Source organism: Anopheles gambiae, chromosome 3 (assembly GCF_943734735.2).
Source record: "Anopheles gambiae chromosome 3, idAnoGambNW_F1_1, whole genome shotgun sequence".
Taxonomy (NCBI): domain Eukaryota; kingdom Metazoa; phylum Arthropoda; class Insecta; order Diptera; family Culicidae; genus Anopheles; species Anopheles gambiae.
Genome location: NC_064602.1, coordinates 56135628 through 56151118, shown reverse-complemented (window position 1 = coordinate 56151118; position 15491 = coordinate 56135628). Strand labels below are relative to the sequence as shown.

The following is a 15491-nucleotide window of genomic DNA, read 5'->3' as shown; positions in this document are numbered from 1 at the left end:
AAAACAATAAAACTTTATCAGAACACTGAAATGCGTATGTCTCATAAAACGACATTTTTTTGTTTCAAATATAACCTATTTCACTGTAAATAATCCAATAACTTGGAAGGAAAATAATAATTTGTGAACCAATCGTAGCCGTACTCTATAGTCGTTAGGCAGTCTCATTTCTCCAATACCTACTTTGTTTGTAACTTGCACTAAAGTAACTATAAAAATTGACGGCAAAATGACCAAAATGGACAATATAAAATTTATAATTTAAGTACAGGCGGTCCCCGAGATACACGGTTAATGGGGACCGAAAACGGCCGCAAAATACCGCGTATCTCGAATTTCCGCGTAAGTCGAATCTCGTGATTTCCAGCTAAAATATTAGTAATGTTCGTGTAATTTTGCAAGTAGGGGGAGGTTATAGTTACTTTATGAATTAGTTGATATGATTCTTACTGAATATAACTGTTTTAAACCTTTTGATATAGTTTTTAACATTCGATCAAAACGGAAATTATTTGGCAATTTTAAATTGATGTGTCAAATCAGTACAATTTGCTCAAAGAATTGTCAAATTTAGAAAACCGCGTATCTCCGAATTCGCGTATAAGAGGTACCGTGTATCTCGGGGACCGCCTGTACTTTTCAACACCAATCTTAGGAAAGCGAGAGTATAAAAATGTTTTTAGCATTTTTGTCTACCTATTGGCAATAATTAAAACATTTATCGACCCGTTTTCGCGTTGCCAAAATTAGGAGCACAGCCTACCTGAAAATAGGATCAAACTGCCGAAAATAGGAACAAAAATTATGTTTGCTTTTTCACGAATATCTCCAAAAACTACATTTAAATCGACAAATAAAAAAATAGCACAACATAATACGATAGTTTATCGTTCAAAATGACGTCACTTTCATGAAAAGTAATAAAAATTGTAAGTGTACGAGCAGTTTTAGTGAAACTATTGCACAAACCTGCCCAATACTGGTATATCTACCCTATAACACAATAAACGATTTAATTAATCCTTCGTTCAAGTTGCACGCATTCTGCTGCAACTTTAAATTAAATTTAATTTATTTTTTATTAAATGGCATCTATTTTCTATTCATTGGGGAAATGAATATTGAATTGAACGCTATTGCGACATAATTATCGCTAGACGCCAAACCATCGTTACCATCAAAATCAATCACACCGCTTTAGAAGATACATCAATGCGTCTAAACGACCAATGATTGCTTGCAACTGTTGGTAACGTAGCGATAAACGTTCAAGAATCACGAAACAATCACTGCATCGATTCATCGTTGTGGTTTTCGCAATCATTACCGATGCTATTTTCAAAGGTACTTGTGCTTTCGATAGTGTGATATCGTTGGGTTGAAAAATGTTGTCATCCATTTGTCTCCATCACCAACACCAAACAGTTTAGACAGCTCTACTGTTCAATTCACATAGGAGTTGGGCAGTTAGCTAGAAAGGAACAGTAACACGTATCAATCGAACAAGACCAATTGTCAATCCTGGTCTGGTTCTGAGGTGAAAGGAATAATGAAATGCAAACCAAATCTTGGTATATATAGTTTAACGTTTGTTTTCACTTCATCAGTATTGAATTTTCTTCTCAGTGAATAAGAAGCTGGCGAGAGCAGCTGTAAAGTTCAAAGTATCCGCTATATAAATGTAAAAGATTTTTAATGTGTGTAATAACTGCAACATAAGTGTAAACGAATTGAAAATATTTGAGGAATTGTTGGAACAAAAAGTCTTATTGTAAATACAGATAAAAAAGTGTTAACATACTATTTACTAGGAGTAGCACTTTTTACTTACGCTTGAAATATAAGAAATGTTAAAATCTATAGAACGTGCGAGTGTGTTAAAGGTAAAAATAAATATATTATAGTATTGTTTTTACATTTCTGTTAGATAATGTTTATCTATATGTATGTATGTTTATGTATTTAAAAATTGTACGCCAATTCGGCCTAATAAAATTAACTTCTTTATGTTTTCAGAAGGATTTCAATAGTATTGATTTACATAGTATCGTCAAACCTTTTTTACAAGGGTACAGAACTACTTCTAAAGTGTATTAAAAAAAATTGTCTTAATCGGTTGGAGTCTATCCTTCAAACGTAGGCTTTGGCATAAATTATCCTGTCGTACGTGTAATAACGTATTTTATAGCAAGAATACGGTTTATGATTATTTTAAGTTTGTTTTATACTATGTTAAACAACTATGTTATGTTAACATTGTGTTGAACCTTCGTCAACATATTCTAATTGACAGATATAAAACAACGTCATCTGACAGATAAACTTCATTCGGAAAAGGTATTTTTGGCCAGGTGTGATAACCGCTTAACACCCGGCAGGTCTTCTCAAACTGTCCCCAAATTTACAAATCTGATCATTCTGATGATTCTGTCAAATTTTCAAGCGATAAAAATTCGTATCTGGGTCAAACAGAAGAGATTCAAACAAAACCACTCGGTGTATAAAAAAACATTTTTGCTGCATTACAAAAGACTACCTGCATTATTCTGCACCGCAGCAGAAAACTGGTTACGCAAACAATGTTATTGACTTTCTAGCCACCAAATTTAGTTTAATGATATCGTAAAACTATCAACATTTAAATTTTAAAAAAATATAATATATTTTGCATTGTACCCTGCAATTCCCTAACTAAATTTGTTAATTAAAGCAACACGTACAATGGTTATAAGAAAAACTACAGTAAACAGATATTTTGAAAAATATTTCATTCATAAAAAATGTCTTGAGCTTGAACAACGTAGTCCAGTTTAAAGCACCATAATAGCTGCTCCTACTCCATTATCATAAATGATTTGAAGTTAACAGATCTCTTAAGTTAAATCAAGATGACAATGTGTGGTGACAAGATTGACAGTTTTTTTTTATTCAGAAAGAACGGCTTCGGCCGTATTGCTGAGATTGATAGTTATATTATCATGGGAACTTACCTTATACTGTTATCTTTGATCTAGCTATAGAACCGCCAGGCTACATGAGGTGAAATATACATCGAAATGAACTATTTGATAGGTAAAATATCTGCCAAATAAAGCTAATAGGTTGGGGGAGACACAACATCGGCTTTCGAAATTCACTTAAAAATAATATCTTCTTAATCAGAACATTCACTAATTGGAAGAAATTATGAACTGTTGACTCAAAATTGACGAAGTACTGGATATTGAAGTTATTCAATGGATTTAGTTACGATTTTGTCATTGACATTGCACATCAGCTGGTTGCTGTGATGCTTTATTCGTCAGATATTTCGCCTGTGAAATAGCTCATTTCGTTGTATATTTCACCTCATGTGACCTCGCGCTAAGAGTAACTATTCCATAAAATGACATAACTGTTCCATATTTAAAACTGATAACACATTAATGAAACTCTTTGTGTAGTTTTTCTTCTATTTTCTTCTTATATCTGAAATAATAAGTGTTAACTCCGAGACACCAATCAACTCATATTTACCACCCGCTCATGGCCATGGTCACGGAGGAGATGGTGGACATCACGAAGATCATCATACGGACCTAGTGCCACCATCTAGTAGTTATGGAACTCCTGATTCGAGTTATGGCCCACCTCACCATCAGTCTGGTTTTCATCCTGACCATGACGAACATGAGGACCATCACGATCATCATGACAACCACGATGAAAGTGGATCTTTTGAAGATGTAACAAATTTTCCTGATTGTCATTAGCTTTTACTATAGCATTCATTTTTTGTTACTAATTATAGGAACCAGCAAAATATGAATTTAGCTACGAAGTGGATGAGGAACATACAGATCTGTCGTTTGGTCATGAAGAAATGCGAGATGGAGACTATACCACCGGGAAATATAACGTATTGCTTCCAGATGGTCGTCGTCAGATTGTAGAGTATGAAGCAGATCATAAGGGATACAGACCTAAAATTACTTACGAAGGAGGAGACGAGCATCCCCACCACCATGAACATCCCCATGAACATGCGCAGGAACATGGACATGGTGGGTACTCAAAGGAAGCTCCTCACAATCAGCTCGGTTATCCTAGGGAATCACATCACGATTTTGAGCATAATGGTATTACGCATGGATCCAATGAGTATGATTCGCATGGACATGATAATGGACATAGTAGAGCAGATCATGGAATTCACGACAGCCACCGAGGATATGATAGCAATGCACATGAGTATCATGGAAACAAGCATGGTAATGGGCACAGCAATAGCGGACACAATAAAAATTCAGCACAAAATGGTCATAACGATCATCACCATAACGGGCATAATGGTCATCATCGTCGAAGAAGCAATAACAATGATAGCCATCATCGCCTATTAAATTATCAAAGCATTGACAACCATCATCACAATGGCTACCATTAGTTAATATTGTAATGAAAAAGGAATCAAGCTTCCACGTTTAAAAATGATTCACAAACGCTGCGTTTAACAGAATGTTTAGAATGTATTGTGAGTTAGAATGTTTCATTTCTTTCTGAGCGTTTTATGTGCAACAACGAAAACTTAATGAACAAATGAACATTTGTGTAGCAAATAATTAACTCTTATTTTAAAATGAATAAAAGCTCATTTATAAGCTTGTAAACATTCAATGCCCTAGCATTGGGATTTTAAAATGCAACTTGAATGACTTGCGTTACTGCTAATTGTTCTCTAAAGTTGTTCGTCTTAGTTCAACTTAGGTAATGTAGGTAAACAATATGTGAAATCTGAAGCACTGCAACGGAAACGAAACGACCGAAAAAATGTCCCAAAGCAGTATCTAGAGGAGCGCGTAAGGCATCATTGCACTTTTTCGCTACGATCCCATCGGGTCGCTACGATCCCCGGATTATATGAAGTTTTCAGTCGATTGATGGCATTACAGATGATATCACCATTAATCGCGAAATCATTTAGCGAAACACAGAAAGCGTCAGAATCGGTATTTATTAGCCAATCTTGTGTAGATTGGATCTGCATCCCTTCCTTCACAATATTGTCGTCAGCAAAAATGAGGTCTAGTACATTATGTTTGATATTTTTAATAAAATTAACTTGTGTCATGCCTGCATAGATCATTTCATCCAGCAGATCCCCGCATCCGGTGGAAATTTGAGATCGAGAAAAACCGAGCATTGGGGTCCTTCACGATTCTAGTCAGTTTTTTGTATGGAGTTTGACAGTTGGAGGCTGAAATCAGTTAAACATTCCATACAAAACCACACAAAAAACTAGCCTGCAATTTTCAGTCTAGATTATTCTAGCCTCAAAGCTGGAATTAGATTCGAGTACCTGTTCGAAAACACGGTGTTGTTTACATTTACCCCAAGGTGCATTAAAGAGATCACGTGGTGGAATCTAGAATCAAAGTGTATGTAGTCCAGGTGGTCTCATATGTTTTTTAAAACCAAATTTGAATATCACTTTTTGACAGGATGTGTGAAAACTTTTGTTCAAACAAGCTTTCTTGAGGCTTGATTAATACTCAAAACACTCTTAAAATCTTCATTTAGAAGCAGAAGCGATAAAAATCAGCCTTCTAAATTCATACACCTTGGGATAAGCCCACCTGTATATTATACCCACTTAGATAGCTGCTCGAAAACTGCTATCCCAAGTAGAAATTGTCAGGGGGAATGTGGGCAAAACCGGAGGAGAAGGATAAAAAACTGCTCGAACCGTGTGGAAGAGCATCAAATGTATAGAAGTGTGAGTAAACGTCAAGAGCTGCTAGTGCATTTTCAAATCAAAACAAACTGGTATTGGTAAAACCAAGTGAAAATGGATCCGTCAAACGTTTGAAGAAAAGTGGAGTGGCGAGCAAGCGTGCCAAAGCAATTTGAAAAGGAGCGCTTTGAAAAGGAATGGGAACAGGAAAATCTTCCGGGAACAAGCAGCGGTGTCGATCAACAAGGTAAGTTATGTTTGTGTTGAAATTGTGTGTAATATGGAAAATGCAAGCAGAGCAGTAATTTGTTATTTAATATTATTACACATTACAGCTTCATCATACGGGAATGTGCTGCCGGATGCCGTGGAAGTTGCCGATATACCCATGGAATCAGAAGCAGCGGATAAGTCACTTTGCGATATGAACTGTACAATTCATCTCACTTGAGACGTATTTCTATTCTGACGTGCTACTTCATTTGGCCCGAAATAATTTTTTTGTTGTTATGAACCAACACAAGATGATTCTCATGAGAACTGGATTTAGTAATGAAAACACAGAACAAAATTTTATAGCAAATAGAGAGAATTATATTGTCAAAAATTAGGAATAAAGAAAACCCTCTTCCGTTACTGCATCCAACCAAACAAGACGTGTTTTCTCTCAGCTCCGAAATTACCCTAGTAATTTACAACATTTCTATTCCGCCGCATTCATTTCCATCCATTACATGAAGTCTTTTCACAGGGGTTGTTAGCTGGAGCCATCCGCGATGTTTACATTTTTTTTTTCAAAATTAAATTTTTGGGCTTTTAGTGCTGATTTGTGATGCAAGGCGAATTGGAGGACGAAGTCAATGAGGATGAGTATTTTGATGCTGATGAAGCCCCCGAAAGTAGTGATTTGCTGGTGTTGACTCGTGAAACTACAAATATTTCTCTTCCTAGGTGTGCAAAGACGCTACTGAAGACTCCGAAACAGGTGGAGAGACATTTTACGGTCGTTGGAGAAGGGCAGCTTTGGTACCAAGGAATTAGCACTCTCCAACAATATTATCGGTAAGAATAATATAACTGTTTGGAATGAACATGTGATAATTTTTGGTTTACTTTTTCGTTTTAGATCTGTACCACCAGTCATCAGATTGATAGAAGCAAATATTGCGGTAGATGGACTTCCGATGCATAATAGTGGACCAACGCAGCTATGGCCTATATCAATGTACATAGTTAATCTACCAGCACTGCCAATCATGGTGCTGGTGTATTTTGTGGTGCGACGAAACCGAGCTGTTTGGAAGGGTTTCTCCGGCCTTTAGTGGATGATATTAACCGCGTACTGGTGCAAGGCATTGATATCAACGGAATTATCATCGACTTTCGCCTGAAAGCTATTGTAGCAGACACACCAGCTCGAGCGTTCATCAAAGGTAAGAATGATACAATAAGTAACTTAATTGTACGAAATGAGAATTTTCAAACGGAAGAGAGTAACAGCAAATTCATTATATATTTTTGGGAGTAACGTATCCTCCTGGGCTGGAAGCATGTATAAAGTGCAAAATAGTTGGCATCCATGACAGAACCAAAACAATTTATGAAGGAACAGCTGAAGATCGGACCGACAAATAATTTAGAAACGGAGACTTCGTAAAACGCCAAAAATATTACACGCCATTATTAGATATAGATGAAGTAGACATCGTAACACAAACAACGATAGCCGATGACCTTCACTTGTTCGCACTAGGAATAGAAAAAAAAATACTTAAAGGTTTTACAACTGGTGCTTTACACCCTTTTCCGAAGTGGTCAAAACAGAAGCAGTTAGAAATTTCAAAAATATTTGAATATTTATTAGTCAGGATCGAGTACCCGTCAGAGATACATCGTAAGCCTAGGTCATTAAAATATTAAGGGTCTTGGAAGGGGTCCAAATTGTTAGTATTTTTATATCACGTTAGCATACCTTTGTTAAAAAACAGAATATCAGATCTAACCTATGAGCACCATAAACTTTTTTTCATTGCGGTAAATTTACTCTCTTCAAGATTATTTGAACAATATAGGATATATGCTGGCCAGTTGCTCGAACAATTTGTATTAAAATATAGCACAGTTTATAATCGAACACATTTAACAATTAACGTTCATAATTTACTACATGTAGCAGCAGATGTTGAAAATTTCGGGCCTCTTCCATTTTTATCAACTTATCGTATTGAGGACAAGCTAGGCTTCATGGAAAACTTAGGTAGAACAGGACATAGAACTTTAAACCAGATAGTGTGTAGATTAAAAGAACTTATACAATTAGAGGCAGCAGATGCAAGGGAAAAGAATGATACAGTTTATCCATCACTAAAGGTAAAAAAAGATGAGGTAATTTTGTTAGTCAAACCAAAATTTATGTTAAAATAGTGCAATAGAAATGGATGGTTTTTAACACAGGAGGATCAGATAGTAAGGTATTGTACTGCAGAAAAGTCATCAGGTTGTAGCGGGCGTTGCCGAACTAACCTACGGTAGCGGAATTTGGGGCAAGTGTGCCATACGGGGCTAGAGTGCCACCAAGCATTTTTCCTTAAAAACTTTAGTTTAATGATCAATTGTGTATACAGTTGGTTGCTTTCCAATGACAAGGCATACTGAGCCGAATTTCATATAGACCAATCGATATCCCCCATTGTTTTGAACTTATTTATATTGAGTTTCAAAATTGAGCAGAATATTATAATTTTTGAATCCAATCAAATAAGCTCTCAAAAATTATGCGAACAATCAACCGAGAAAATATTTACACCACCGTATAGCTGAGAAAACGTGAAATTTTTTGTGGGGTTAGTTGAAAAAAACTTTCTTTTTGTCACTGAAAAATTCAATTTCAAAAAAGTTACAACTTTTGGGGCAAGTGTGCCATCTCTGTTTGGGGCAAGTGTGCCACCAGCTTTCATAGGCGCGAGCTGTCAAAAATGTAAACATTGTTGTAGCGTGCTGCGGAATGGTGCGCTATTGTGAGCGGATTCCACGCCAGAAAAACAGAACAGTAACAAACCATATTGTGGTACAGTTGGTGGTCAAAAAGGGTTCATTGGTGACAAAATACATGTAGGAATAAATACACTAGTGGTATAAACGTAATAATTACCAATTATCTAAGAAATACGGTTATTTTAACCAGGTGGCCGTCTTGCCCCATACGAGTGGCACTCTTGCCCCATAGCCCAAAAAACAACGTCTTTTTGGACCCTTTTTAAAACGCTTCAAAAACTGTTTTATTTGAACTTTTTTCAAGCGAAACTCATTTATAAGTGAGGAAATAGATGTAAAATGGTTATGAGTTTTAAATCGGCTTTTGAAAAACACGTTTTAGTGAGTTATAACTTGAAATGCTTAAGGTGGCACACTTGCCCCAAGTTCCGCTACTAGTTTACGACTACCAGGAGAGTTTTTCGATCATAGTAGGCAGATTACCAACGCAACGCCCGAATTTGTAAACAACCTGAGAACGATCATGCGTAAGTTACAACACATACAAACTTCGGATCACAATACAAAGAAATAGGGTTACGTGAATCGTAGTAATAGCAAAGGACAAAAAAACCTACACACTCGAAGTAAAAGGAAAAAAGCGACAATTTCTATAGATCGTTTAAAGCCTGTTTATGTGAGCGCGACAAATCAAACGAGCGTACCAGATAACGTTTCATATCCTCAGAAGGATACAGTAACCGACAGAAAACCAATACACCAAACGCGTTACAGTAGAGCTATTTTCCGTCCACGGAAAATTTAAAGGAAGGGGGAAGTGATGTAGTGGCCTCTCGATCCCTATTTATAAACATCATCAAGACACACACCACTTTACTAGCATAAGGCTAGATGCCGAATGACGAAGGAGCACGAAGTAGGAAATAAAATATAGTCAGTAAGATCTCAACCACTAAACCATAAAGATTTAGAGCATCACCATAATACGACCGTCCGAAACACATCGCGAAAGATTAACCCCCAAAAGGTTCATATTTTATAGAAGGACGACTCTTAAAGGAGAAACAACCAACTTTTAGCCAACCATGTAGCTCGGCAATATTTTATAACTTTACAGCTAGGGTAGAAGATTTATCACAGGAAATAGTCAGGATAGAATTAAAAGATATTGAATGCAAGCTAATGGCAGTTAGTTTAGATCAGGGTAATACATTTTATTTCAGTCCTCTTTTACATACATTTGAAAGTAAGATCATAATTGTTATATGTAAGCTGTTAGATTTAGAATATGTAGTGTTGAGACACAGACACGAAGCCCTGTCATTTGTCGTGTTTAACGAGAAACGAAGATCGTTTCGTGGAGTTTTGAGCTTTCGGCTCGGGCGAGTAGTTTATAAGTATACGTGTAGTTCTTGAAATAAATCCTCTTCTAATTTTGCAACTGAACAAGCCACAACCGCCGGTAAATATCAAACGTTAGAAAAGTTACACCGAAACACGAAAGAAAAGATTATCTGGCGAATTGCTATCCTTTGTCGTTACAGATTACACTAACCGAAGCCGCATTTAGCGCTGGGTACAACACACATCACTACCTTTCTACGGATTTTGGAATTCAGCAGCGAAGACCGCCAAGAAACAATCACTTCACTCCCGGTCTACACCTGATCCAAGCCGTGACGCGTTCCTTTCCTCTCCTACCTAAGCACGATGACCCTAACGCGGCACATACCCCATAGTATTTTCTCGTCAACCTATCGGTACAGCACTTGACGACGGCATGTCGACAAGAAATGATAATGGGGGCCTTCACGATTCTAGTCAGTTTTTTGTATGGAGTTTGACAGTTGGAGGCTGAAATCATGTAAACAATCCATACAAAACCACACAAAAAAACTAGCCTGCGATTTTCAGTCTAGAAAATTTTAGCCTAAAAGCTGGAATTAGATTCTAGTTCCTGCTCGAAAACACGGTGTTGTTTACATTTATCCCAAGGTGCATTCAAAAGATCAGGTGGTGGAATCTGGAATCAAAGTGTATGTAGTCCAGGTGGTCTCATAGCATTTTTTCATAACCAATTTTGAACATCACTTTTTGACAGAACGAGTGAAAACTTTTGCTCCAACGAGCTTTCTGGAGGCTTGACTAATACTCAAAATACTCTTACAATCTTCATTCAGAAGCAGAAGCGATAAAAATCAGCCTTCTAAATTCATACATCTTAGGATAAGCCCACCTGTATATTATACTCAATTAGATAGCTGCTCGAAAACTGCTATACAATGCAAACAGCTGACAGGCTGAAATTTCAGCCTACGAATTTCAAACGGAAAGGGCCCCAATATTGGCTTTCATCATCCATCACTCTGGCCACTTGAGCGCATCATCCGTACGCACGAGAGGCTGGGACGGGTACTAACGTTGAAACAATGAAAGGTTTCGTAACTCGCCTCTTTAGATGCAATTTTTATATCTTACCTGTAGCAACCCGAAAGCACATGTATTCAATTTCCGTTTGTATTATTTTGTTTTGTTTGTTGACTTGCGTGAAGGGGGGGAGGATGTTGAGACACAGACACGAAGCCCTGTCATTTGTCGTGTTTAACGAGACACGAAGATCGTTTCTTTGAATTTTGAGCTTTCGGCTCGGGCGAGTAGTTTATAAGTATACGTGTAGTTCTTGAAATAAATCCTCTTCTAATTTTGCAACTGAACAAGCCACAATCGCCGGTAAATATCGAACGCTAGAAAAGTTACACCGAAACACGAAAGAAAAGATTATCCGAAATCGTAAGATTGAACAGGTAGTAAAGGTTTAGGTTAAAAGTTTAGGGAAACATTTTTATTAGTTTAGTTTTGTATTCGTTTTGTATTAAAATGAGTAGAATAAAGTAGCCGAATATGCCCGGGATAAGGCAAAATGCAAGGAGGAAATGCCTTAAGAACTACAACAGATTGTTAGTATTTCATATATAATTTTTACTTATTAAATTCATATATATATATATCCAATGCGAACGCTGGAATAAATAGAATGTTTACAATCACATAACCTTTTTTTCGCCTGTTGTCACCTATTTGCCATTGGTTTCACTGTGTGCGTGTTTCCGCGAAAACTTGGACGTGTGTGCGTGCAATCCCATCTCCCGCTAAGCTGAAAACGGGAGATGTCAAATAGAAAAGAGCAAAAAACTGCTCGGTTTTTTTACTTGGGATACAATGCAAACAGCTGACAGGCTGAAATTTCAGCCTACGAACTTAAAACGAAAAGGACCCCAATTATAGAAAGTATCACCCTTGCGAATCTAGGAACAACAAATGTACGATAACTAAATCATTAGGAAATAGATTTGATTATAGTTGACCTGAAGTAGAATAATATTACCATACATACAGCCATAGAAGCATTATCTCTGACTAAAATAAAAGCAGCAGTTAAAAACGATGAATTATTACTACTCATATCATCCCCAATTCTGAAAAGGGATATATTTAGGAAGATACACGTCTACTCAATTATAAATAGACATAAATAAATCTATGCTCCAAATCCTTTCTACACCTCCCATAAATCCCAAACCTACTCCGTCACCGCTTTAGAAAAGCATTTCTACCACATCCTCGATTTACAATCAGCTGATGATGAATGTATAGCAAAGCTCATCCGTGAAGAACCAGCGAAATGCGAAATCCAGCAGCTGAGGAGATATACAACCTGGACATGAATCACGTACTCATCACTTCGACAGGCAACTTCACACTACATGCGAAACAAAGCCGAGAGTGATAACTGGATCTGTTTTAATTGAATATTCGTCATGTGATGTCTTCATCGATAATAGACTGGTATCTAACGCTAAAGTAGATGTCTCAGGAACACCAACACATCTTCCCATTTATGGACTTGCAGTGGAACAACGCAGCAAAAGAATAAATTTGAGCCTCGGACATCTTCATTCTTTGCATATAGAACTTCGTAAGGAAATGGACTACATCAAACTGGAGTCAAACAGTTTTACATGGACATGGGAGTGGTCACTCCACTTCCTCATTGGATCACCATTCATCATTTTCATCGTCTACCTCATCATTCTACAGCTAAGAAAGAATTCCACACCCATCGAAGTTCGAGTCACCAACCTAACAGAACTACCCCCATCTGAAAACATCGTACAAAACCACAACTTTAATCCACCCACAATCCAAGACATTTTTCGTACTATTTTTCGTCTTTCGTAATGCTAAAAATGGAGCAATTAGCATTTGACTAGTTAACAACGATTATTATACGTCCGAAACCTTAACTAGCGTAAGGTTGGTATCGAAATCAAGTTCGACCTTTGGTACGGCACAGTCGGTGCAATGAAGCATAAGTGACATCGATCTATTGGTACAGCGAGTTCAGGTCGGGCCTTGAACCTACTTTGGCTTGACCCAACCTTAACATAACAGACCAAGACCACGTAGTAATTGTAACGTCAGATGAAGAAAGTGGGCTCATAGACTACAGACAATTGGCTGCGTAACGGTTACAGCTTTGCATAACATTCAACATTTCATTCAACAATCGTTTCTTCTTCTCCCTCCTCTTCTTCTTTGGCATATTAACAGTCGCAAGTCAAGTCCTGACTCTACCACCAGGCATGTCTTTCAGCGACATATTTTTTTTAACCATCGCAGGATAGTCCGTATGGGAAAAGGACTACGTATGGAGGCACAGTCCATTCGGGACTTGAACCCATGACGGACATGTTGTTCGTTTAGTGTAACGTTTTCGGGTAGTTCGTAATGTAATACACTTAACACACGCGTTTACTTATACAGCTAACAGCTTTTATTCCGCTATTTTCCAATCACGTTCCTACTCGCTTGACCGCTTATGCGAGTGTGCCTCACGATCTCTGGCCTAACCCGAACACACTCACGTTCCGAGGCGCGCAGCTCCTGAGTGCCCAAGGGCGTTTTCTACTCGTCACAACATTTAGAATATGCTTACCCATGAATATTCATTCATAAATACACAAATGCACACTAGACAGACCTCAATTTAACTGGAAAACAAACGACGCTTAGCCTACTACGATTGTTAATTTGACGATTAAACACTGCAATCGAGGAGATGTCGTCTTTTTTAACCGTCGTTTATTTTGACGACTTCCATTGGCGATCCCACCCAATGAGCCTGATCGGGAACGAAAGTCGATAAGGGAGTGGATAATTTAGTCGATCGGTTGGCAAAATTCCAACGTTATCCAATTACGTTTTCTCAATCAGAATCTTCGCTAACCGATCGGTTTGGCAGTGGAGTGGAATGGTGTTTGCCGCCATAGTAACGTGGTTAAAAAGTCGAGCAATGGGATATGCAGTTGAAAACTTCATATAAAAAAAAACCATTTCAGTCGGATAACCATATCTACTGCTCCACCCCAATTGATATAACAGTGGAAAACTAATAAATATTAAAAACCATGTTTAGCAGCTCGCAAAAAAGGATATTTTATCGCTGTTTGAGTTATTTGAGATGTTTTATCACTCGATTTTGATAAAATATTCTTTTTTAGAAAATATAAATTTACTTGTTTTTTATAAACAATCAACATCAACATCAAATCAACACATAAATTTAGGTTTAAGCAGGTATCTAGTTTTTATAGTTCAAGCTAAGAAATAAGAAACCAACAAAAGAAATCCTTTTCTGCTAATCCTTCTCTTTTATCCAACGTTATGCTATGGCCTTATGGCATGTTAGAATCGGTTCCGACACGTAAATGCAACGAGATTGAGAAGACCAGTAGGATCACTACCCCTAGCGAATGAAAATGGCACTTTTCGGCTGTGTTTTCGATTGACATTTCGTGCACGATTTGACAAACGAAACAGTGTACGAGATTCAGACTTTTTTCGGCACATACCCACCAAACAAAGCCGAAGTCGCTCGAACCTTTTACTCTGTGCCAGAGCGAGAAAGCATGCATTCTGCATCAAGTTCTACAGCTGCAAACACAGCGCGTGTAGATGTGTGTGTGCGCGGAGCGAATGTATAGATGAAGATGGGAAGCAGCGGGGTTTTCTCGTTCAGTTGAGGGACCCGAACAATTCCCCATGGTTTTATCAGTCCAATACCAACGCTGCTGAGGGAAGGGTGTGCTATTTTTTCGCGCGGTGGGATTCATGCTCATGATTATGAAAAACTGTATGTTCTTTGCAATATTTGCTTACTATGTTATTGTTTTCACCATTTTCTAAATTTTTCCCCACTTTTCAAATCTTCTTCTTCTTCTTTGGCTCAACAACCGTTGTCGGTCAAGGCCTGCCTGTACCACTTTTGGGCTTGGATTTCAGTGACTAATTATTTAACTAATTATTAAACTAATATTTTTGGGGATTGAACCCATGACGGGCATGTTATTAAGTCGGACGAGTTGACGACTGTACTACAAGGCCGGCCACTTTTCAAATATTTCATTAAAATGCACGTGAAAGTTTCTATAGATAATATTTTCATAGGAACCGCGCTAAAAAGCCGCATTGCTAAGATTGATTATATTATCGATTTAAAAAAAAGTTTCTGAACCCGTAATGAAAAAAAAACAAAAATATGAAAAACTTTTTCTAAGTATATTTTGAGTTGCTGAATCTAGCTCTCGAAGATCGTTTTTGGATACGATGAATAGTTTCAAAGATATTTATCAAAAACCTGTTGCTTTCTTCGAACACACATATTTTAAATGTTCAGCAGTAAGCGGGTATCTGTTCATTGCGCGGAAGCTAGCGCCTGTGATAC

General features: G+C 37.4%; 1 protein-coding gene and 1 pseudogene across 1 annotated transcript; both read left to right on the top strand.

Annotated features, from left to right (window-relative positions):
• Positions 1-1582: 1582 nt before the first annotated feature.
• On the top strand, positions 1583-4649 carry LOC1270916 (pro-resilin). Its single transcript, XM_024811314.2, has 3 exons — positions 1583-1883; positions 3444-3725; positions 3791-4649. The coding sequence occupies exons 1-3, from the start codon at positions 1848-1850 to the stop codon at positions 4424-4426; spliced, it is 954 nt and encodes a 317-aa protein (XP_024667073.1). The 5' UTR covers positions 1583-1847; the 3' UTR covers positions 4427-4649.
• Positions 4650-5682: 1033 nt separating this feature from the next.
• Positions 5683-8689, top strand: LOC133393127 (uncharacterized; annotated as a pseudogene).
• Positions 8690-15491: the final 6802 nt, after the last annotated feature.

Bases quoted from the DNA above. Each gene is read 5' to 3' on its own strand.
- LOC1270916 (XM_024811314.2), top strand. From the start codon at position 1,848: ATGTTAAAATCTATAGAACGTGCGAGTGTGTTAAAG. The intron at 1,884-3,443 runs GTAAAAATAAAT...CTCTTTGTGTAG, and splicing joins AACGTGCGAGTGTGTTAAAG to TTTTTCTTCTATTTTCTTCT. The intron at 3,726-3,790 runs GTAACAAATTTT...TACTAATTATAG, and splicing joins AAAGTGGATCTTTTGAAGAT to GAACCAGCAAAATATGAATT.